This window comes from Lutra lutra, chromosome 1 (assembly GCF_902655055.1).
Source record: "Lutra lutra chromosome 1, mLutLut1.2, whole genome shotgun sequence".
Taxonomy (NCBI): Eukaryota; Metazoa; Chordata; class Mammalia; order Carnivora; family Mustelidae; genus Lutra; species Lutra lutra.
Window position 1 is genome coordinate 196,480,476 of NC_062278.1, and position 24,620 is coordinate 196,505,095.

Sequence of the window (24,620 nt, forward strand, 5' to 3'; positions counted from 1 at the left end):
ACTCTTGACTTTGGCTCAGGTCATGATCTCAGCGTTGTGAGATGGAGCACTGCACTGGGCTCCATGCTGGGTGTGGAGCCTGCTTAAGATTCTCTCTCTCTTTCTCCGTCTCTCTCTCTCTCTGCTCACCCCCCCCCACTTTCCCTCTCTAAAAATAATTAACTAAAATAAAACAAAGGACTTCTAGGTGATGAGTTACAGCTATTCTGGTTCTACTTCTGGATTATGACAGCATCTCCTCTTCTGCTGAGTGCCTGTCAGTCCAGGTATTCCCCCTGGTGCTAGAGATAAACCAACCCAAACAGATGAGGCCTGGCTCCTCAGGGGGCTTATATCTGTTAGGAAATACAGACGATAAAGATGTACAAACAAATACATAAAGTGATTATAAGCTATGATAAGGATGTGGAAAGACAAAAACAAGGTGGTATAACAGACAATGGGTTGGCCAGAATGGTGGGTACTTTAGATATTATCTGACTGAGTAGGTGACATTTGAGCTGAGATCTGAAATTTAAGATGGAGCCAGCTCTGCAAAGAACCTGGGAATACTGTTTCAGGTATCAGGAACAGTAGGTACAAAGCTTCGGAAATGGATGTCTTTGGGGAATAGAGGAGGCCCACGTAGCTAGATCTTTCAGGCAAAGGGAGGGAAAGTAGTGGAGGATGAGGTCAGAGCTGTTAAAAGGCCCAGATCACATGAGATCAGGATGGCCACGTAAGGAGGGTGGCCTTTATTCCACATGCAATGGCAAGTCTTTGTAGGGTTTGAAGCAGGGCAATAATATTTACATTCAAAAACTTCCCTCTTGCTGTGTCAAGGATGGATGCAACAGGGCAGGAATAGAAGCAGAGAAAGCAGTTGAGGCATCACTCTCCGATAGATCAGAGCAGAGATGAAGAAAAGTGGCAGATTCCCAGAATAACGAAGAGCTAGGACTGATAGGATAGAGGGAAGAGGAAGCAGGCAGAATCAAGGATGACTCTGAGGCTCAGGACCTGAGCTACAGGGAGGGTGGTCATGTAATTCGCTGGGCTCTGGGAGACTGTGAGCAGACCTGAGCCATCAACTGAGCCATCAAGGTACTACAGTCAAGAATTATAAGCTGTCTCCCCATGGAAAATCAGCTCTCATATGGGGTGCCTGGGTGGTCCAGTTGGTGAAGTGTCCAACTCTTGATTTTGGCTCAGGTCATGATCTCAGGGTTGTGAAATGGAACCCTGAAGCAAAGATTCTCTCTCCCTCTGCCCCTCCAACCCCCACCCCATGCTCGCTTGCTTGCTCGCTCTCTCTCTCTCTCTCACACATAAATAAATCTTGAAAAAGGAAATCTGCTGTCGCAAAGTGCCAACTTGAAGCAACTCTATGACAAGGAACAACTAAAGACTCTTACAAAAGAAGGTGCAGGAGAATTGTTCTCCTAATCCCCTGATATGCCAGAGTACTAGTAATTCTAAGGAACACTTACTAAAATTGATTTGCTAACTTCTTGGTAAACCTCATCCTTGCAATGTCTTACTCATTTTTTAAATAGAGTTCCCTATTATTAAGTTCAAATATTTTTAATTAAGAAACAAGTACAACCCTTTGGGTAATACCATAACATGTAGATAGCTAGTAATTAAACTTTTCCACATGTATAACTGCATTCAAACAGTTTTGAATGAAGCATTTTAAACCTGTAAATGTAATTATGTGCATCTTTAAACAAACAAACAAATAAAAAAGACATAGGCTTTGTGGTTCCAGAAAAAGTTTGAACTTACTGAAGAATGGTTATTTTCATAAGAAAGACAAAATATGCTACCAATTACAAATTCAGGTATTCTTAGAAAAAAACAAGACATGAGATTTTATAGGGAAAAATTATAAAATGAATACCATATAACTTTAGTTTAATTTTTACATTTTCATTTTTGAAAATCAAAACTGAATTATGGAAGGACATTTTATATGTGTTTTAAGCTGTGGTATAATTTTTTTTTAATTGTCAAGCCTTTTCCTTTGAATATTGAAAAAGGATTAGTTTGACTGCCTCCCTGATGAACTTGAGCTCGTGTTTTTTTGAAATAATAGAGGCTTACTGATCTATGCAATTTGTACACTACAAACTTAGAGGAAAATGAATTTGTAAATCATTTTAGAGTTTTAAAAGCATTGTTCCATTATATAAAGTTCTGCATTTTCTAGGGTATATAATACTCTTTGTGTTCAAAGGGAAGCCATCTGTCTCTCTCTGAATTTGCCACTCAAGTATGCCATTTGCAGCTGTCTTTCCAACAACACCCCATTGTTTGAAGACTTCATAAATGTCTGTCTGACCCCTGACTTCCTTCAGTTACAACAATATTCCATTGTTGCAAAACACCTGTCTGGGGGTCAGGTTATCCTGTGTGCTGTACATATGTCGATCATCCTCGCCTAAATGTGCAGGTTCACCCAATGAGACTCTTTCCTTCCAAGGCTATCACTATAGATGACTACTGGCCTCATGCTCTCCTGAGCCACCTGATAGACAGCTTTCATCTTTGCCACCCTAAGGACTTTCCCCAAAGAGAGCTCTACAGCATGTCTATCTACATTTTCATTCTTCCAAGCAGTCGAGAGCAGTGGACACCACGGCTCAGAGCACCAGCTCAAACCAGCAGACCTGGATTTTCGTTCTGGCTTTGCTTCTTTTTACTTATGTGACCTTGGACGCATTTCTTAACTTCCTTGAACCTCAGTTACCTCATCTGTCAACTTTGAGAAAATAATAATACTTATTCCATAGGGTCATAATGAATATCACATGAGATAGTACATGTGGAACACTTAGCCCATATCAACCAGATATTTTCCTCTACCCGTGTCTGAGTAGTTAGAAATGTAAACCAGTATGCCTGGCATACTAAAGCACACTTTTTCAAATCCAAAAAAATTCCAGAAACTAATTATTGGTACTGTTTGATAAGGGAGAGCTATGTGTGTTTCTTGTCCTCTGTTAAGAGTTGAATCAAGTGCTAACATAAAAGTGAATTAATGGGTCACTTCTGTCAGATAACGTGTTGGTATTTTGCCAATGTTCACTAAAGAGAGAATAATATTAAGAAGCAGGTCCTGTTGTGTCTCCAGTCATTCCCCTGTAGAGCACTCTTTGTGTGCCTGCCTTATTCCCAGAGCTAAATTAGAGATCCGCAGCTCCATGGCTGATGGGATGAATTACACATGGACAAGACTAGTAACAGCTTATAAATTGTTTATAACTATGAACTGTTAACCATGGTGAGAATGTGACATTTGTTACATTGGACACTCCTACCAATTAGTAGTCTTTGAAGAAGAGTTTGTTATTTCATATTTTGTCAAAACTATACTCTTTCCTTGCCTCTGGGGGAAAAAAAAACACAGTGTCATTGTGTCAGTTTTATCGGTCAATGCACTGCTGGGGATATTGCTGAAGCTACAGAATTTGGTGGTTAAATAACATTGGAGCTACCAGTAACGGGATTTGCATTAAGCATAGAAATTTTCTGGGTGGAATTTGCTTCTATCCCTCTTATTTTTATTTGTTGGTTTTTTTTTTTTCAGTCTAAATTTTTGCTGATACTACAGATGCATCTAGTGTCTAATTTAGTTGTTGACCAAGGTGAAATGGTCCAGAGTAGAAGTATCTTAAAATAATTAAAAATGTCATTATGGTCCAAATTTTGGGTGATGATATGGACCTGCAAAAGTCATTATTCATATCACCAAACAATGTGCCAGTTACTGTAATGAAGAGGAGCAGTTTCAGATTCTCAGAAGTTTCAGAAATTGTAGACAGACTTGACAAAAATTAAGAGACTAGCAGAAGTATGAATCCATGAGAACACATTAGTTGCTTAGCTAACACACTGCAACTTTTTTACCTGGATTCTCCAATATTTTAATGCTAAGGTTAGCATCCTACTAGTCAAATGTTTACAGAAGAAATTCATCTTCTTTGATGTCTTGGCTTTCCTAATTTTAAAGGAACAAGTTATACTTGCCATTTTCCTATTTTATGGAAGAGGCCTTAAGCTGATAGTATTTCCTGACCCACTGAGATCAAGGTCTTTGATTCAAGAACCTTGTTTGTGAATTTAAAGATTTAGGGCACTTGCCATACGCCAAGTACTCTACAAGGTGCCCCACTCTTTCTGTCCAGTCTCCATCTCCAACCCTTATAAGAGGCCTCACTTATTTCTGTTTGACAGACCAGGAAGTCCAGAGGCTTTAGCTAGTTCACATCCAATAAGTGACTAAACAGAGAGTCATACTCAAGAGTTTTGGCCAGAAAAGCTGGTTCGCCTTCCAATACCCTGGACCACCATCCCCAGTTAAAGCTAATTGAAAAGGTTCTGTGATCAGGGCACCTAGGAGGCTCGGTCGGTTAGGTGTCCAACTCTTGATTTCTACTCAAGTCATGATCTCTCGGGGTCATGAGATCAAGCCTCAGCGTGGAGCCTACTCAGGATTCTCTCTCTCCTCCTTTTGCCCCACCCCACCCGTCCACCCCCAACCCACTCACATGCACTCGTGCTCTCTCTCAAAAAAAATTCTGTGATCATGTGGCAATTTAACTTCCATTGCCACTTTAAGCTTCACACATTTTTTTTTAATTTATTTGAGAAAGAAAGAGAGCATGTGCTCTGGGGGGTGGGGGGCATTGGGTAGAGCAGAAGGAGAGGGAGAACCAGATTCCCCACCGAGCAGGGAGCCCCATGCAGGGCTCAATTCCCAGGACCCAGGGATCACGACCTGAGCTGAACTTAACTGACTAAGTTAGTCTAACTCACTTAACTGACTGAGCATCCAGTATTAAACTACTTCACAGTAGTTTAATATGCAAATGCATGCACAGTTGTTGGTATGTCTATCATTACTGGATTATAACCAAAGTGTTTTATATTCTAAAACAATCTGACCTTAAAGTTATGATCTTCCCACTCCAGAGGTAAGTTGGCTTACCTCTGCTATTTTCATTTCTGTAAGCAGGCACAATAATTATTTTCCTCCTGGTTCTTTAAATAATATTTAAATTTAAGTTATATTTAATATTTACAATATTAATTAATTTTTATTTACATATAATATAAATAAATATATTTATATTTGTATATGATATATTAATATTGTGTGTTAATTTATATTTATATGAATTATGATTTATATTCTATATTTATATATTATATGTTAATGTTTATAATATTAATTAATATTAAATAATAATACCATGTACTGAATGACTGCTGTGCTTACCCATGTACAAAGCTACAGTCGTCTTATAGATGGCATATCATTGAATATAATTTAAAACCTGTTCCATTTGGTGTTACTAGATTCCTTCTAGTCTATAGTAATTGTTCAACTCATGAAGTACCCTTGAACTTAGTAGATAGGTGCTGGGGAATTACAAATTATTTTTTTTAAAGATTTTATTTATTTATTTGACAGAGAGAGATCACAAGTAGACAGAGAGGCAGGCAGAGAGAGAGAGAGAGAGAGACAGAGGGAAGCAGGCTCCCTGCCGAGCAGAGAGCCCGATGCGGGACTCGATCCCAGGACCCTGAGATCATGACCTGAGCTGAAGGCAGCGGCTTAACCCACTGAGCCACCCAGGCGCCCCGGAAATTACAAATTATTTATCACTAATAAGAGCTCAGCTGTGGTTCAGAGAATTCTTTCTGAAAATTAGCAGGCTGACTCCCAAGACAAAATGTACGGAAGTATATGGTATGGAAGTCATGGAGGGAAAGGGTGTTCGATACAAATATAGCACATCGATATAAAAATCTTTTTTAAAAAATACTTTCACGCTCCTCCCCTCCAAAAAAGAGCACCACATCTATGAGATAGAAAGCTACCACCCCTTTGCAAGGACTTTTTGCCAATATTGGTTAAACTACCCAAGAATTCTCTACCTAAGACATTCTTAAGGGATTAGTATGCAAAGATAATGAAGTATGAATTGAGTTAAGGATTGTGAAATGTCTCTAGGTTATAGCCAAAATGTTTGTGACAGACATCTTGGAAGTGGCATTGCGTCTGGTTAAGCCTAGGTCAACATGAATGCCATTGTTCTAAAACACAACCTAGATTCTGACCTGTTGTTTTTTCTAACAGCCTGCTTACTGATTTCTGCTGTGTTAATTCATTATAGCATCCCTTCGGTATAGCAGTTTTTCAAGTTGTACTGTAGCTTGGTCTTTACATTTCAATTTACCTCTTTGCATGATGAAGAAATATGCTAAAAGCTACCATACACTGTGAATGAGTTATTTGCTCAAGTGTGTGTCACTTGAGGCTCATGCCTGAGATTTCTGTCTTCATTCTTCTTTTCCATGGGCCTGCGTTCTCAGTGAATCAGGGTGAACTCTAGTATGGGATATGTGCTCAAGAATTTGAAACAAGTCTTCAAACGGTGCTAGTTGGTGAAGAGATGTCCTGGAACGCTAATTTACCATCGGCTCATTTTTAAAATGTCAATGTAGTAATACTTTTGCTGTCTGCAAATATCAATAGAGAGGAGATTAATCTTCATATTAAAATGCCAGTTGAGGGGCGCCTGGGTGGATCAGTGGGTTAAGCCGCTGCCTTCGGCTCAGGTCATGATCTCAGGGTCCTGGGATCGAGTCCCGCGTCGGGCTCTCTGCTCAGCGGGAAGCCTGCTTCCCTCTCTCTCTCTCTCCTCTCTCTGCCTGCCTCTCCGTCTACTTGTGATCTCTCTCTGTCAAATAAATAAATAAAATCTTAAAAAAAAAATAAAAAAAAAAATAAAATGCCAGTTGAGGTTTAAAATTAGCTTTGGAAAATGGACTTCTGCTACTTTTCCAATGTCTGCTATGACGTTAAGAGTTCAGAAAAACTTCCAAAACTTTCTAATTATAGCTTCAGCACTCTTAATGACATAAATTTGAAACTAGCAATGATACTGAACCCCCAGAATTTACAAAATGCACCTTTATCCCTACTAAGATGGTCCGGAGCAAGGTGCCAGTGACTAAGAACTATTACTTCCTAGGAAATCTTTTCTGAGTCTTAGACTTCTTTGCCACTTTTGGTCATGGAGAAGTACACAAATCATAAACATACACTCTGATGAATTTTCACCAACTGAACAAATCCATGTGACCATGATCCAGAACAAGAAAGAGAACAATGCCAGTGCCCCAGGAGCCCCATTGTACTCCCTGTCAGTACCCCTTCCTGCCACCATCCCTTCACAACTTCCGCTGAAATCCCCAAGACTAGTCCTACCCATATATACCCTCTTGTGCCTGGTTTCTCTCGCTTAGCATTTCTTTTATGAGAGTCAATGTATCACTTATTTTGCTGCTGTATAGTGTCCTGCTATCACACCGCCCTGCTGATGAGAGTTACTAAGAATATGTCTTGTTTAATCTCTCTTTTTTAAATTCATTATTGAAGTATGGTTGGGATACAGTATATTAGTTTCAGGTGTATAACAGAGACTTGACAATTCTGTGCATTACTTGGTACTCACCATGGTAAACATAGTCACCATCTGTCACTGTACAATATTACTGTTATTGACTATATTTACTATGCTGTACTTTTCATCTCCTTGACTTATTTTATAATTTCATAGACTTTTTAGCTCCATGACTTATTTTATGACTGGTAGCTAATACCTCTTAATCCCTTCACCTATTTCACCCATCCCCTCATCAACTTTGCTTCACCAACCACCAGTTTATTCTCCCTATTTAAGAGTCTGCTTACTTGTTTGTTTTCTTTTTCAGATTCCACATGTAAGTGAAATCATATGGTATTTGTCTTTCTCTGTCCGACATTTAACTTAGCATAATACCCTCTAGACCCATCATTGTTGTTGCAAATGGCAAGATCTCATTCTTTTTCATGGCTGACATTCCTGTGTGTGGGTGCATGTGTGTGTACCACATTTTTATCCATTCATCTGTCAATGGACACTTGGGCTGCTTCCATATTTTTGCTATTGTAAACAATACCATAATAAACATAGGGTTGCATATATCTTTTCAAATTGATGTTTTTATTTTCTCTGGATAGAATACAGTATCGAGATTCCTCAAAAAATAAAAAATGAAGATCTCCTATGATCCAATAAGAATATATCTTTTGAGAGAATCATAGGCTGTTAATGAGACTTGGCCAGGGAAGTGGAAGCCATTTGGTCGTAAAAGGTTTAGATTAAATTCTAGATATTCTAGGTATTTCCAGGGCACCTGGGTGGCTCAGTTGGTTAAGCAAGCCTTAGGTCATGATCTCAGGGTCCTGGGATCAAGCCCCACATTGGGCTCTCTGCTAGCAGGGAGTCTTCTTCTCCCCCTCACTCTCCCTCTGTGTTATCTCTCTTGCTCTCTCTCTCTCTCTCTCTCTCAAATAAATAAATAAAACCTTTTGAAAATTAATTAATTAATTAATTCTAGGTATTTCCATCCTTATTATTTGGGAACCATTTTGCTGATTTCATTTCTGAAACAGTATGTACAATACATGATGCTTTCTATGAATAGAAACTTCATACTTCCAGTTTGTCTCATGTTGTTTGGCCTGGTGGTTGGAATACGCTGCCACACCACCCTTCTTATCCTTCAAGGTCCAGCTTAGAGACCACCGCCTCCCTGAAGCTTGACTGATTCTACAGGACCTGACCTTTCTCTTTTCTGAAATGCCAGACTATTTCGTATACCTCCCTTTCCTCACATGCCTTTTACATTATGTTCTGTTCTAACAGCCACCATCCCCTCTGTAGTAGCAATTTCTGTATCTTGGTGTAACTTAAAAGAATACAAAGAGTCAGGGATAGTTTGGTAGACCTTCATTAAGAGTTGTTTTTTTGTTTTTTTGGTTTTTTTACATGGTGTCCCCTATGCTCTAGGTGTCAGGCATTGTGACAGTGCAAACCTGATTCAGAAAGAAAGTCTCAGAGATTTTATAGGTTCCAGAATGAGAATAACAGCCCAATTTTCTCCCAATTTTATTATTCTCCCATCTATATAGAATGGAATGAGTTTCTTCACCTGATCTTATTAACCCATGGCCGTGTCTCATTTTGGCTCTACACCACCATTGTGAACTTAGCCTTAGAACTTAGAATGGCTCAGTAAAACCAGTTCTTATCTGAGGCTCACAACATTCTGTGGGCAAGCGTTTGATCCATTAAGCTGTTCTGCCTTAATATCTTGAGAAAAGAGATTAGGCAAAGGGCATCAAGTTGTAAGGTTACTTTTATTTGTTTTGTTTTATCATTTTGCTGGAATTATCTGTTTCCCTTTTTAATCATGATCAAGACTCTGTGTGATTTAGTAGTACTATACCCAAGTAGTACTATACCCTACCTTTTTTTATTTAAGTAGGCTTCATGCCCAATAAGGAGCCCAACTCAGGACTTGAACTCAGAACCCTGAGATTAAGACCTGAGCTGAGATCCAGAGTCAAACGGACACGTAACCAACTGAGCCACCCAGGTACCCCCAGTGCTACCTTATTTTATGCTCAATTCTTTCTAGCTCTTGATTGCCCTACTAGACTGTAAAGCCTGTGAAAGCAGGGGCAACATCTCACTTGTCTTTGTGACATACTGTGTTAGGCTCCTAAAAATGTCTGAAAATCAAAGAAAATGAGTGGCTCAGCTGGCTTCATGAGGGAAGAACTTGCCCGGGAATCTGAGCACAGCTGAATTGTATAGCCTTGAGCCCATTACCTCCTTCCTAAAACAAATCCAACTGATAATGTCTCCCTTCTTTCCTACAAGGATATTTTGAGACAAAATTAGGTCATATGTAACATTTTGAGGCTTTTGGAAATAGAATGAGATAAGACACTTGTCTCTCACACATTGTATAATTTAGTTAGATGCCATCTTGTGCTACAGTCCCCTTTCCTGTGAAGACTTTCTTACAAGCCTTCTTTAAAAAAAAAAAAAAGTAATTTAAATGATTTAGCCTTTCCAGTGATTTTGAAATGGTTTAAGAGATTACAAATCAAGAATGTATCAGGGGACCAAGTTAATTATCTGTCTCTGCCACCAGTTGCTCTATTCATGACCCTGGAGAAAGTCACTTTTTCTCTCTGCTCATTTTCACCTGCTCTTCCAGTGTGTTGTTAGAATACACTTTTAGTGTTGTAGGAAGGAAATTCACAGAAATTCCGAGTTCTGAGCAGACTTAGCATCAACGGTTCCTGGCCCATAATAGGGTCTCAGTGAATATTTATAGAGTAAACTAATGAATTAACCAATCAGTGCATTTCCGCCATAGCATTCCCAGCAGGCACCATTTCCCCAGCATCTGCTTCCGTACGTCCAGTGCTAGAGAGAGCTCATTCCCTCTGAAGTCCACTCCTTCCCTTTGTCAACAAATGTAATGACTATCCAGTGCCACCTTGGACTCCTGCGAGGCATCTTCCAAATCTGCAGGGCAGTTAGACACCTCCGTGCTGTGTTCCTCAAGCATCTTAGACACATCTGTGTTGTAGTGTTAATCTGGGTACATATAATACTCTGACTTCTAATGCCTGTTACGTCTCCCTCTCTCTACTGTGAGCTCCATGCGGACAGAGGGGTGCCTTATTTTCTTTACACCCCTGCCTCCTGACATAGTACAGAATAGGTGAGAGACTGGGGGAGGGGGAAACAGAAAATGAAAAGAAAGAACGCTAATAACAGGGAGCACATGTATTGACAGCCAACTCAGTGGTCCTCCTAAGAGGGAGGTACTCACCCAAGCAGATGTGCACTGAAAACCATCCACTGGGCTCGAGGAAGAAAATGTTGAAACTATTTCCATTGTTTTTTAAGGTCAACCATTTTAATTTCTGTTTTTACGTTTGTTTTATACTATGTGTACCAGTTTAATATAGCTATACGTATGTTTAATTAAAGACAAAGATATATTAGAAGGTGCATACTCAAATGCTTTTTTCATAGAGGTGCACACCATAAGTTTGGAGACCTTTCATATAGCTGTTCATCAGGTATTATGCTAAGCATTTTGCATGCATATTATTTCATTTAGCCCATTGAAAATCATGTGACATATATACTGTGGTTCCATTTTGCAGATGAAGAAACTGAGGCATGGAGAGGTTAGATAATTTGCCCAATCACATCCAGCTGGTAACTGGTGGGATGAGGGCCCAGGCTCAGATCCTTCTGGCTTAACCACTGTCCATTCTCTCCTGTTTTCTGTCCTAACACCTATGGTTGTACTTGAGGCAAAATACAGGTCTATGGATTAAATACATGAAATGAATGGATGAATTAATCATACTGAGTACATATTAAAGCTTTCTCAAGAAAAACTGTGAGAATTAAAATAAAATTTCCTTTCTCATTATAAAAGTGTGTTGGCAGCAACAAGCCAAATGACATGCCCAGGTGACACATTGGAACACTTCATTCCATTTCTTGACAGAAAAACTGAAGCGAAGCCCAGCAAGTCACCGTTCTACACTGAGCCCAAAGTCAAGCTGCTAGTCTTGTTTTTACATTTGATGACTGAACTACGTTGTTTTTATTGAGCTATAACTCATATACCATAGAATTCAGCTTTTTAAAAAGTACAGTTCAGTTTTTAGTATATTCACAAAATTCTGTAACAACTGAATTTCAGAATGTTTGCATCACCCCCCGCAAAGGAACTACATACCCACTGGCAGTCACTCCCCATTCCTGCTCTCTCCACCCTGGGCAACCACCAATCTGCTTTCTGTCTGTATGGATTTGCCCATCCTGGACATTTCATATTAGTGAAATCATACAGTCTGTGACCTTTTGTCTCTGGCTTCTTTCACTTAGCATAGTATTTTCAAGGTTCATCCACGTTGTAGCATGTGTCAGTACTTTGTGACTCTTCATGGGCAAATTACATTCCATTGTATGGATAAACAAAGATCTATCCATCAGTTGATGGACATTTGGTTGTTTCCACCTTTGGGCTGTTATGAAAAGTGCTGCTGTGAACGTTTGTATTCAAGTCTTTGTATGAACATATGTTTTCAGTTCTCTTAGATATATGCCTAGGAGCGAGTCACTGGGCCACATCGTAGATACTGAACGTTTTAAGGAACCACCAAACTGTTTTCCAAAGTGGTGGCACCATTTTACATTCCCACCAGCAATGTGTGAGGATTCCAATTTCTTTACAGCTTCACCAACTCTTGTTGCCATCAAACTTTTGTATCTAGTGGTTGTGAATGAGATTTCATTGAAGTGCTGATTTGTATTTCTCTAATAACAGTGAAGTCAAGCATCTTTTCTTCCATTTATTTTTCCCCCAATTATTTCTTCTGAATTTAAATTATTCTTATTTTTCTTTTTCTTTTCTTTAGTGCCTTTCATTGGAATATAAATTTCATTCTTCTTGTGATATCTGTTTTGTCCTAGGAACTCTCAAAACATATTAAATACTTATGAAATCTCCTGTTAGAGATTGTGTAGCCTCTCAGGGTGCCAAGCTGCTGGAGCCATGAGTTGTAAAAATTTAAATGAGTTTCCACCAGAAACTTTCCAGAAAATCTCTATATTACATTATTAGATCACAAGCTTTGATAATCGCCAAATTATAATAATGATAGCACTATATTTAAAACTTCATAGACACACCAAGACTTTTTTTAATTATATTTTCTTAACTTTTTACATCCCTATGAGGCAGAAGAGAAGAGAAGGCAGTAGCTGTCTCAAAGGGTCCTCCAAGAAAGTAAGTGTAGAGATCTGAATATCTAAAAAATTCTAGTGTGTCATGAAACAAACCTTTTTTTTTTTTTTATAAAGAGGGAAATGGAGGGCAGGGAGGGAGAGAGAGAGAGAATCCCAAACAGGTTCCATGCCCAGCGTGGAGCCCTGTGCGGGGCTAGATCCCATGACCCTGATATCACCACCTGAACCAAAATCAAGAGTCAGACGCTTAATTGACTGAGCCACCCAGGCACCCTGTAAACAAACCTTTTTGAGCACAACCCAGATGGATAAGAAAATTTTAAGATTATTAGAAAGTTAAATGGCAGTCCTGGATGTAAATCAGTACTCAGATGTGATACTAACATTTCAGCGACGTTGAAATTAACCTTTGCTATCAAAGTTGGTTTAGAGAAAGGAAAGGTTTTGAAAATTCCATATGACAATTTCTTACCTGTACATTGAGAGAATATTTACATTAACCTTCAAAGATCTGTAGTGGTATTCTTGGGGGGAAATATGCCTGACAGATTACTTGTATAGTAAAGGCCATATCAGTGTGTGTATTATAGTTGTGAGTTCTTTCTGGCTTTCAGAACTTACATGTTCCCATCTTAAGATTAAATTTTTTAATGGCTTTTATCAACATTAGTCATTCTCAGTCTCACTATAAGTTAAACGTATTTGGTCGTAATGTTCACAGTGATAAAATTCACCAGTATTCTTGAAACTGGACTTTTGTATGGAAAATGATGTTTCTTTTCAAAAAAACTTTTTGAATTTTTGTTTAGTCAAATACAGGTCAGGCCCCAGGCATGGGAAATACAGTGAGTGTAAGATGGTCATTATGTTTGCCTTTGCAGAGCTTGTAGACCACCTGCAAATGCCAAAAACCATTAGGTAACTGCAATTGTGATAAATGCTAAAAATGAACACCTTCTGATTCCATGAGAGCACTTAGTGGAGGGGTCGCCCCAGTTTGTGATTGTCAGAAAAGGCTTCCCTGGGAGATGACACAATGTGGGACCTAAAGGAGTTAGCCAGCACAGGCTAGCACTAAGGCAGACAGGAGCCTGATGCTCTTGAGGACTTTAATGAGCAACAGTGTGGCTGATATGCCCAGAGCAAAAAGACAAGGTGAGGCAGGTGGGGCAGGTATTGTATGAGGGCACTTAAGAATCTGGGCCTCGGTCAGTGGAGAGCCACCGAGCGGTTAAGGCTGTAGAGTAGCATGTGTTGGTGGTCTATAAATTCAGAACAGGCACCTAACCCTTTGTCGCTGTCTTTTCTTGATCAGGAATATGACTGGAGAAACTATCAGCCCAGCCAGATGAGTGAATCTGAGTTGCAAATGCTGGCAAGCCTGCGGCGGCAACAGAATGAAGAACTGGAGGACACAGGGGCTTCCCACGTCCTGAGTGCATCCCAGGTTGACAACTGTAACGTCAGCATTAGTACCAGCAGTGACGACACAACCACCTGGAACTCCTGCCTGCCACCTGTGAGTCCAGGGCCCTGGGTCTTTGTGTAATGCCTTAACGAGGAGCAAACTTCTTTCTAACAAAGCCCAGCCTTGCTGGGAAAACTAGGGCCAACACGAGAACCCTCCCCATGAGAAATATTCAGGGCATATTCAGGAGCACCTGACTGGCTGAGTCAGTAGAGCAGGCAACTCTTGATCTTGGGGTTGTAAGTTCAAACCTCACATTTGATGTAGAGATTACTTAAAAACAAAATAAAGAAATAATCAGAGCCCATTCTGGAATAGTGTTTCAAGCCTGAGGGCATTGTCTTTTCTTAAACTGTCTTACTCACCTTCAGATAATCTAGGCTCATTGTGTGCTGATATATACCAACATACACTGAAAGCAAAAAGGAATCATTTTACTGTCAATTCTGGGTCTCTCATGGCCCCTGCAGCTCCTAGCACAGGCCTGGCACATAGAGAGGGCTCAGTATTCGTTAAATTAATGAACACAAAAGATGTTTGCTGTTCCCTGTGCCTGAGAGCCATGATAGGTACCACAGACAATTCAATAGCTTATCTTTTCCCATATGTTTATACAGTGAAAGCACTTTTAAATATGGCCCATCATCCTCACTATGGACCAGCAGAGGAGTTGGAACAGGTCAAAGTCTTCCTGTCTTTCAGGTGAAGAAATTAAACTCTCCTGGACCCAAGCTTCCACACCTGGTCAGTGGCAGAGCCCAGAGCAGAGCCCAGTGTTTTTACTCAGTCTGTTTTCTCTCTTCTGGCCTTGGGGATCTTATGGCTGAATTGGAAAGACAAAGTGGAAACATTGATACAACAGTCTTATACAGCTTTAAAAATGTCATAAGTCAGAATAGTAAAATTAGTGTTTTAATAGTGGTAATTAAAGCTACTATTTCTTTAAGCACAGAGATATTTTAAGACCTCCATAGGCCCAAGGAAATTTCCTTGAAGTGTACTTATATTTACCTATAAGGCTACATTCAACATCAAATCAAACAAATTAAAATCCACTTTCATCCAGCAGTAAATATTCCTTTTTTACTATAAAATTTTTGAAGGGAAATATAAAATTAAGTAACTTTGATTTATATTTATACAAAATTGGGTAAAGGCTGAGTTCAAGTGTAGTTGACAGTGGATAACATATGTTTTATATATCTAATTAAATACTTATTAATCTTACAGTTTTCTTTCCAAGCAATTTTTTTTCCCCAAGTCTCCAGCATCTTTGTAGATGTTCAAAATCACAGCAGCTCTGGCACTAGGCCTTCCATGTGTAATCGAACTCAGTCCTTACTGCTGTCTTATGTGGTAAATGCTGTTGCATTCCAATTTCCAGATGAGAAAATTGAGACTCTTGAGTATAGTGGTTCAGACTTAGCTTGGCAAGACTCCTCAGTCTGAGCTCCTAACCACCATGACAAGGTGACTTCTTGGTGTGTGACTTAATTTGTGAAATGGATGCCACAGACATCCAGTGGATGGTGACATTTCTGCTCTGGAGATTACATACACGTCTTCATAGAAGAGTAATTCAGATTGGCTCTAAGGAGATGTAGGGGGAAAAAGATGTTTTCATGAGTGTTTTTTATCCCTACTTTGCCCCTTGTCCAGGCTTCTCTTGCCTTAGTTATGTTTTCATCAAACTAAGTGACCAAGCACACATAAGGCCTCCAGCAGCCTTGGTGCCAAAGAATATCTACCCATCCAACAAAAATACCACTGTGTGCTGGTTACTCGGAGTATCCTTGTAGCCAGATCTAAGAACATAAGAGTAAGTTGCAGATTTTTGCCAATGCAATTTACAATGGAATTGAAGTATTGCCTTTCTTATAAAATATTCCTCAGGAGTCATTTAAACAGAAAGTAAGAAAGAGAAAAGAGGCCTCCTGAATGAGCTCATTCTGTCATGAAGTAGCTCAGAGACCAAAGGGCAAACTGAGGAATGATTATTTATGGACTGAAAAGGCTGAGCTCTTGGGTGCCCTGGATACTGTGTTCTCATCACTGTCCTATGCTAGCAAGGACTAAAGTCCTCATACACTACCACTACTCCACTCTATAAAAGTAAACAGCCAAAAATAGCACCATTGGTAATGAACTTAATAACCCCTCCATTTGATCAAATGAGAAATTGAAAACATTCTATTTGTTAGACAGAGAAAATAATTGAAAAGCCCACCTTTGGTATTCATAAGATATGTTTATTATTGCATCAAATTCACTCTACTTCAATATTGGAACTATCACCAAATGGAAAATTGTGTTTCTTAATGAACTCTGTATCTTGTTGCTCATATAGAGTTTAAATAGAGCAATTTACAAGAACCATTGTGGGCTTTCTGAGAGCGCATGCCTTTCTCTTTAGAAGTTGTACAGGGAGAGTGAAAAAGAAGAAATGAATAATAACTTTATTTATTACAAAGATACATGCTTTTCATGTATCTCAATGGCGCTGCCATCCACAGTGGCACTCCACCAGAAATTTGGAGTACTTCTCCACTTCTCCCATCCCTTCATTTCCAAATCCTAAGAATCCTCAGGATTTTACTCCTCCCCACCTAACAGCATAACCTTGGCACTTTATTTTTCATCGACTTTCCCTCAGTAATCTCCTGGTACCTCTGTACCTCCCGTCCAAGCACCTGATGGTGAGGAACATCTGCTCTGAGGTCAAACGGCCAAGGTTCAAATCTAAGCCATGACCTTGTAAACACTTGGCACTGTATCGGAGACACAATAAGCATTTAGTCAATTGAGGTTAGTTCTCATTATTATTATTGTTATTATTCACACTAGTGATCTTCATAAAGCCCAGATCTAATCTTACCTCTTCCCTGCATAAAGCCTTTCCTAGTTCCCATTGGCTCTTTGATTAGGCATACAGGGCCCCCCATGATCTGAGACCCTCTCCCTCCTCCGGCTCATCTCTCACTGTTCCTCACCTTTTACTCCATGCTTCAGTCCAAGTTATAACTTCCTGAATGCACTCAGCCCACATCCTTGTACCTTGTACCTGATGATCTCTCCAGACATAGCTCCAAAGCCCACTGTAGCCCTTCTCCAGGCCTCATTGTGAGAGACAGACCTTCCTTTCTGCCACTAAAGCCAGGAATATCTCAATGACACTCTTGTTCCTGAACTCAAGTTCAGCTGCCTGTCACTTGGAAGATCATTACTCAACAGAGGAGTTTGGGTTAGAAAAGACTTTCAGCTTTATTCAGGAGGCCAGCCCCCTGGGGAGAAGGCCAACTCTTACCCAGAGGCCAACTCCAAAATTTCTGCCTAGCCCAGGGGTTTTTCTAAAGGGGTTTAAGGCAGTCGATCAACAAAGGGAGTAGAGTGGCCCATGCAAACTCGATGGTGCCAGCTACAGACATTAACTCATTGCTCGGGGCTTGTGCGAGGGAGTCTGGCTCTCATTTCCCGATGTGTAGGAAGACTGTGTTCTTCCCACAAAGGAGGGTAAGGTCTGCAGACACACAAAGGGAGGTGGTAAAGTCATTTGTGTGACCTGAAAAGGAACATCTTGCTACAAAATTAATGGGCTCATCAGAAAGCCAAGGTGTCTCCCAATAGGCTTGCTGGCCTCTGTGGCCTAGGAAAGTTCTGGTCCATCATGCTTCAAGGCCAGTGGTTTTTTTGCAAATCTCAAAGAAAGGAAGTTAGTTCTGTTACGGATCAAGGGCCTTCAGTCAGCAAGTAAGGAGTATGTTAACTTGAAGCAACCCTTAAGACAAGCTAGAGTGCTATTAAACTCGTGTAAACTCTCACCTCAACCCAGCTTATCTGTCTCACATTAATTCATTCCACATATTTGGGGTGCTTTTGTTTTGCTTTTGCTTTTGCTTTCGAGTGGTACAATAGGCTGTGAGCTATGCTGGCGATAAAAGTAAAGCTTGACCTGGCCTTGAGATGTTCCCCATATTGGAGAGAGGCAGAGAGTCAACATCTCCCTGTAAGTCGGGGCACTGAGTGATGACAGAATGAAGAGTTTTATAATATCTCATAGAAGAGAGGCCCATGTGAGAGAAAGCAATTGATTCTACCTGTTGGTTTCAGGGATACTTTCACAGAGAAGGCTACAGTTAAGCCAGAGTTGGAGAATGAGTGCCAGCTCATCATGTGGTAAGAAGGGGAAAGGAATTCCAAGTTCTGAAAGGGAACAGAAATAAATCTTTTGGAGGCGAGGGTGGAGTCTCTCCTTGAACAGCATAATCTCCTCTTAGTGTCCTTGTTTCTCCATCACCTTGAACAGAACCTGGAATGAGCCTTTGCTTGTCTCACTATCTCACCCCTAGCCAACATACACACAGAAGGCACCCATACTCTAGCTATATCAGGCAGTGTGCCTGTCACTGCCGTGCCCTGTGTCCAGATCATGTCAGTCATGTCATTGCTCATTGTGCTCTTCCTTCTGCCTGGGGAGACCCTCCATTCCTCTTCTCCACCTGGAACACTCCCTTGTTTTCCAAGGCCCACCTCAAACACACCGCTTCATGAAACCCTCTCCGATTCTCCACCACCCTGCACAGAATTATTCCTCCTTTGGGTTCCCATTATCTTCAGTCTCAATGTTAGCACTTACCACATCAGGGAGCCATTGTTAGCGATGTGCCTGAGGCCTGGTTGTTACCCCTTGAAGGAAGTACCACGCTGAGCACAGCGCCTGGCATGAGGTCACACTCAGTAATCTGCTATTAGTCATTGACTGAATGAATAAATCAGTAATATTAAAAAGATTCCTTTTTTACTCTACAATAAGGTAGTTTTCGTCAAAATTCCAAAATAAACCTCAGTTTTGCTTCGCTTAAATAAACTCTGAATGATGCAGGTAATATTTTACATTCAAGACTTGATAAATGATATTAAATATACAGACAAAGGAAAAATCTCTCTCCAGACAGGGCCTGATGACCAATGGTTTTTTTGTTTTGTTTTCTTTTTGTTTTTGCTTCGTTTTGCTTTTTATTGACATATAATGTACTCTTTGCTTCAGGGGTACAGATCTGTGAATCATCAGGCTTACACAATTCACAGCACTCACCATAGCACATACCCTCCCCAATATCCATAACCATACCCTCTCCAATGTCCATAACACAGCCACCCTCTCCCTACCTCCCCCACAGCCCAGCAACCCTCAGTTTGTTTTGTCTCTTATCGTTTGAGTCTCTTATGGTTTGTCTCCCTCCCAATCCCATCTTATTTTTGTTTTTTAAAGATTTTATTTATTTATTTATTTGTCAGAGAGAGAGAGCGTGCACACAAGCAGGCAGAGGCAGAGAGAAAAGCAGGCTCCCCACTGAGCAAGAAGCCCAATGAGGGACTCGATCCCAGGACCCTGGGATCATGACCTGAGCTGAAGGCAGCAGCTTAACTGGCTGAGCATCCCCCCCAATCCCATCTTGTTTCATTTTTCCTCTCCCTACCCACCATGACCCGCCCCACTCTGCCTCTCAAATTCCTCGTATCAGAGAGATCATATGATAATTGTCTTTCTCTGATTGACTTATTACGCTTAGCATAATATCCTCTAGTTCCATCCACGGATGACCAATGGTTTAAGAAGGAGATTTAAGCAGGTCTCATTCAATTTAGCATCTTTACCTAATGACTTCACACACACTGCCTTCTGAAACAGAAAGGCCATGCCGAGTAGAATGAAGAGTCTTTAGCAAAATCTATTGTGTTTACTACAAGCTCTGATTCCTCAGCTCTCCTCAGCATCTGTACAGTTCAGAGTAATATGTACTGTTTAAAAAGGTGTTTAGATATAATAAATTAGTCATTTAAAAGTGTAATTAAATGTAACCATATTTCTCATAGCAAATTGGCTTTTGTAGGCATCTCTTGCTAAATAAATCAAGCCTACTGAGAAATCCATTGGCCTTTGACAGACAAATTTTTCAAAGTTTCTAACTTAGAACCAAATTCAATTAAAACAATACTTTACAACTTCTGTGGAAACCAGGCTACAAGTAATCAATTTTGGAGAGTTTCTGTTAGGAGTAGCCCTCATGAGATTTATTCAAAAACTTGGCTCTAGGCAGCCTGAGGAAGGGAGCTAAAAGTTGCTTATAGTGGATTGTTAAGTGAATTTTATTTTGGTGAGGGCTTTTGATTGACAATAGCATAAAACCATGTCGTGTGTGTGTGTGTGTGTGTGTGTGTGTGTGGTGTTTCTTTTTAAGGAAAAAGAGTACCTATTAATGGAAACAGTTTTTTTGCGGTGCCCAAAAGAATCCAGACTCTACTTCAGCCAACCTGATCTCAAATCCCAGCTCTGCCGTTTACTGGCACAATGGCCTATAAAATGGGAATCATAAAAGGGCTTCCTCATACTGGCATGGTGAGAACTGAATGAGTGCTGGGGATGCATGTGCCCAGTGCCTAGCAGAGTAAGTTCCTAGTTGTTACCTGCTGCTCCCCCGAAGTTATTCTCCTCAAAGGGCCACTTGAGTGATCAGAAAAGATTGCTAGGATATTTCCGCTTTTTGTGACTACTGAGGGCTATAAGGAGAGGTAGAGGTTCTGTTGTGCTTGTCTTGATGTGAGCTTAATCACTAAAATCCAGACTTATCCCCTCAGAGCTTTCAAATAAGCCCTTTCGTTATTTTATTATTTCAGTATTTCATTATTTCTCTGTCCTGCCTCTACCTGAGATTCAAGGAAAGCATGCCTCCTGTACACTCTATCTTGTAAGCTGAAACTCTAAAACCATCATCCCTTCAAGTTAAGAATTCCCGTAATCTAATATCAAGCATGTAAATCTCCTCAGCTTCTTTAAAAAAAAAAAAAAAAAAAATGTTCTTGCGTGCATCCATCAACATGGCACACTGCAGAGCATAATATTTGGAGAAAAACAAGGCAAAATGCACTTAATAAAATTACAAGCATATGGTGAGGTTCTCAGACAAGTTATTTATGGTCTTGATTAACCTTGCAACATTTTTGCCATTTTCATAGGTTTTACATAACACCATGAAAATATTGTCTTTACATTTTAACATGGCAGGATTATCTTATCTCCTGTTCTTTTATTTAGCCTTCACTTCCCTCTCTCACCCCCCAAATTTCTAGCAGCTTGATCATGGGAAAGCAAAGCTTCTTGTGCTCAGTGGCAAATTTCAGTTTTTCCGTTTTCCTGATGCTAGTGCATATCAACAGCGCCACCAAAAGGACAAGGTCCTCAGTTTCTAGGATCAGTTCCATTTCTTCGCTCATTAGCATATCCTCATTTTACGGGATGATTGCTGGCTACTACGTGTCCTATATATAATATATTGGCATTTCAGGCTCTTTATGGTTAATAGGTCTTAATTTGTTCTGATCTACAGATTCATTAACTTCTCAGCTCTCTTTGGGTGTAATGAGTTTTCTTTTAATTCTCCTGAACTAAAAACGTAAGTAGTTGATTGTGCTAAGTGGCAGATAAATCAGATGAGCAGATGTTCTTATACCACTGTAGAAATGATATATGAAAACTGATATTAGAGTCAGTGTAATACTGAAATGTATGAGTTGTTCTGTGTGTAGTGACTATGAAAGTCACCCCATGAAATAAACTTCCCTCATTCTCAAAGTATGATCTATTATACCTTATGTTTGTCCCCAGTTTAGCAGCTTGGCAAAACTTGCTTTTTTAATTTCAAACATATAGTGATATGTCATAAGAATGAAATCATGAACTTAATTTATGGTGAGTAGGTCGTCTTATAGATCTCAAAAAAGTATTTTAGACTTTTTTTTTTTTTTCCCATAATCTGAACTGAGTATGTCATATGTGTTTTCAGAAACTTTGGTCTTCACCACCGTAGGCGAACCTCTGAGCTGGATTAAGCACTACAGCCTAATGGTTAAGAGGGTAAAGTGTGGTGAACTGGGTTCGAACTCTGGCTCCACTCTTTCCTGGCTGGCATGACCTTGGGTTAACATCCAGTGTCTGAATTTCCTTTTCTGTTAGATGGAGTTGTTAATCCTGTCTGTTCCACAGAATTGCTGTGAGGAGCAAATGAGATAATATCTACCAAGGATTTAACACGGAGCCTGTGCCGATTAAATGTCAGCCAGTGCTATGATTATTGTCTAGCTCTCTGTAGGTATTGGTTGCTCTTCTTTTGCTGCTTCTCCTGGTATTCCTTAAATATAGCTAAATTCCAAAGTCAAAAAAATCAATTTTTTTTTAACCTGGTGCTTTCGTCAGCTATTACCTACCCAGGATTAGTACAGATAGGTTTACTGCTACAGGTGTATTGAAACAGATCTGTTTCCATGTGTGGATGAGGACATCTGGCTTCAGACAGCCCATCATGTTCCCCCCCAACCCCACCCCACCGTGTTCGGAGAGCTCTTAGAAACCATTAGGTACATTCTCCTTCATTCTGATTTGGATCTAGGAAAATAAAAAGACCTCATCCAAGTGAAAGCTCTGCCCTTTCAAAGCATCAAAGCAAAGTTATCGGAACTGAAATACCTTAAAGGGACTTTTTAGCTGCATCATTGCCATAACCCCTTCCTGTCCCGGAGACTGATTATGAAATTAGGAGACATGTACAAAGAAAGGGAATTGGGGCCACCCAGTTTTGTATGGTACCCACTCCAGAACAAGATTTACGTCCTTCCCCAGCTGAGCCCCTAGCAGGTGGGGCACATAAGGCCATGGGTAGCAGTTATGCGTGGCAGTCAGAAGCTCTGCCCTGATGCACCACCATTAAATGGAAGTGGCTTAGAATAAAATATTTGGGGGCAACAACTTGGTAATTAGTTTTTTCAATACCAAAAATTAAGTTAAGGAATCAGGTGTTCAGACTGAGTTCCATTACCCTACAATTATTTTAACAGGATTTTTTTTCCTTTACTTTTCTGTTCCCTCATGTTAGCACCCTTTACTAATTCTGAAACATTCCCACTGGTTATTTTGTTTGTTTGTCTTCTAACACTAGAGACAACGATAAATGTGAGTCTTTTGTTGACTGTGTTCTCTTACTATTTGCATCCCTGGATCAGTTTTATACAGCAGGAGGAAATGTGGAAGGGTCACTCTGTGTAGTCTGAGAGCAGAGTCACAAACAAGACAGGATTCTATAGCCATTTCTATTCTCCAGAGGATGGAATAAGTCATTTGGAATAAGGGGGTTGGAGACAGGTGTAAATAGAATTAATGGTATAAAATTAAGAAAATGGAAATTTACCGAATACCAGAACTGTGATGCATAGAGAGTTATGGAAATGCCTCTGGAATCGGGTAGAGGCCGTTTCACTGGAGGCTGGAGTAGAGCTGAACTACAGGGCGAATACCAATGAACGTATTATCAGGAGTATTTTTGCAGCAGCGTGAGATGCTCTAGAGAACCTGTTAGGCCCTTTGCTTGCTAATTCCTTTTTTGCTGTGAAATAATAAAGCCTAAATCATAAAACTAAATTTCACTTGCAAATTGCTGGAAGTCTTATTTCTCCAGTGAGATCAAATATGTCTTATGACATGTTTTTCCTTCCACTGTTCTCCCAGCTGTTGTTTCTTATTACTGAAATGGTGATGCATTGATACCAGTTCAATTACCAAAGTATCTGAGTACATTTAAATTCATGGTGCATCACAGAGAGTCAGGCTAAGTGACTGTGATTATCAGACAGGGTGTTTGATTTAAATTAAAGGAACACTTCCAAGAGATTATTTATAGAGGAAGACAGTTTACTCAAAGAATTCCCATGACCCACATCTTTAATATTTTAGGAGTTAAAATTAGGAGTATGTGGAAAATAAGGAATATGTGCTCTGTATGGATAGGCACCATTGCCATACTATTTCCCTCCATTAGAGTCAACACTGTAGGACCACCCTGTGGGTGAGAAAAGCTTAACACGAACCCTTTTGGGTTAGGAAGGAATGGAAATCCTTTCAATGCAATTCAAAAATGTATACGAAATTGCAACTTGTAATAAAATGAGAATGTTAAAAATGATTTTCGTATTAGAATTACATGGCTGTTAACCACATAAGAAAATTCCTGCGAGCTGATGTCCAAAAGAGAATGTGTATCAGATATAATGGAATTTTCTCCCTTTTTGGAACAAAGGAAAAACATCAAATTCCATTGAGGCAAGAGTTTAAAGCTTGTTTAAGGATGGAGTTGTTTGGGGCGCCTGGGTGGCTCAGTGGGTTAAAGCCTCTGCCTTCGGCTCAGGTCATGATCCCAGGGTCCTGGGATCGAGCCCCGCATCGGGCTCTCTGCTCAGCGGGGAGCCTGCTTCCTCCTCTCTCTCTGCCTGCTTCTCTGCCTACTTGTGATCTCTATCTGTCAAATAAATAAATAAAATCTTTAAAAAAAAAAAAAAAGGATGGAGTTGTTTAACGATGTTTTGAAATAATAACTTAAACGTTTCTCACATAGGGAAAATAAAGTTGAGATTTCACATTTTTGTTAGGTACTGGC

At 40.0% G+C, this 24,620-nt stretch overlaps 1 protein-coding gene across 3 annotated transcripts in view; it reads left to right on the forward strand.

Annotated features, from left to right (window-relative positions):
* CFAP20DC (CFAP20 domain containing) overlaps positions 1-24,620 on the forward strand; it is a 254,309-nt gene that overhangs the window by 180,614 nt on the left and 49,075 nt on the right. For 2 of the 3 annotated variants that reach the window (XM_047690656.1, XM_047690666.1), the window contains exon 14: positions 13,987-14,190. In XM_047690656.1, the coding sequence (XP_047546612.1) occupies positions 13,987-14,190 (204 nt within the window). Of the gene's footprint in view, positions 1-13,986; positions 14,191-24,620 lie in introns of those variants that run through there. The other variant, XR_007120850.1, reaches the window with a different exon arrangement.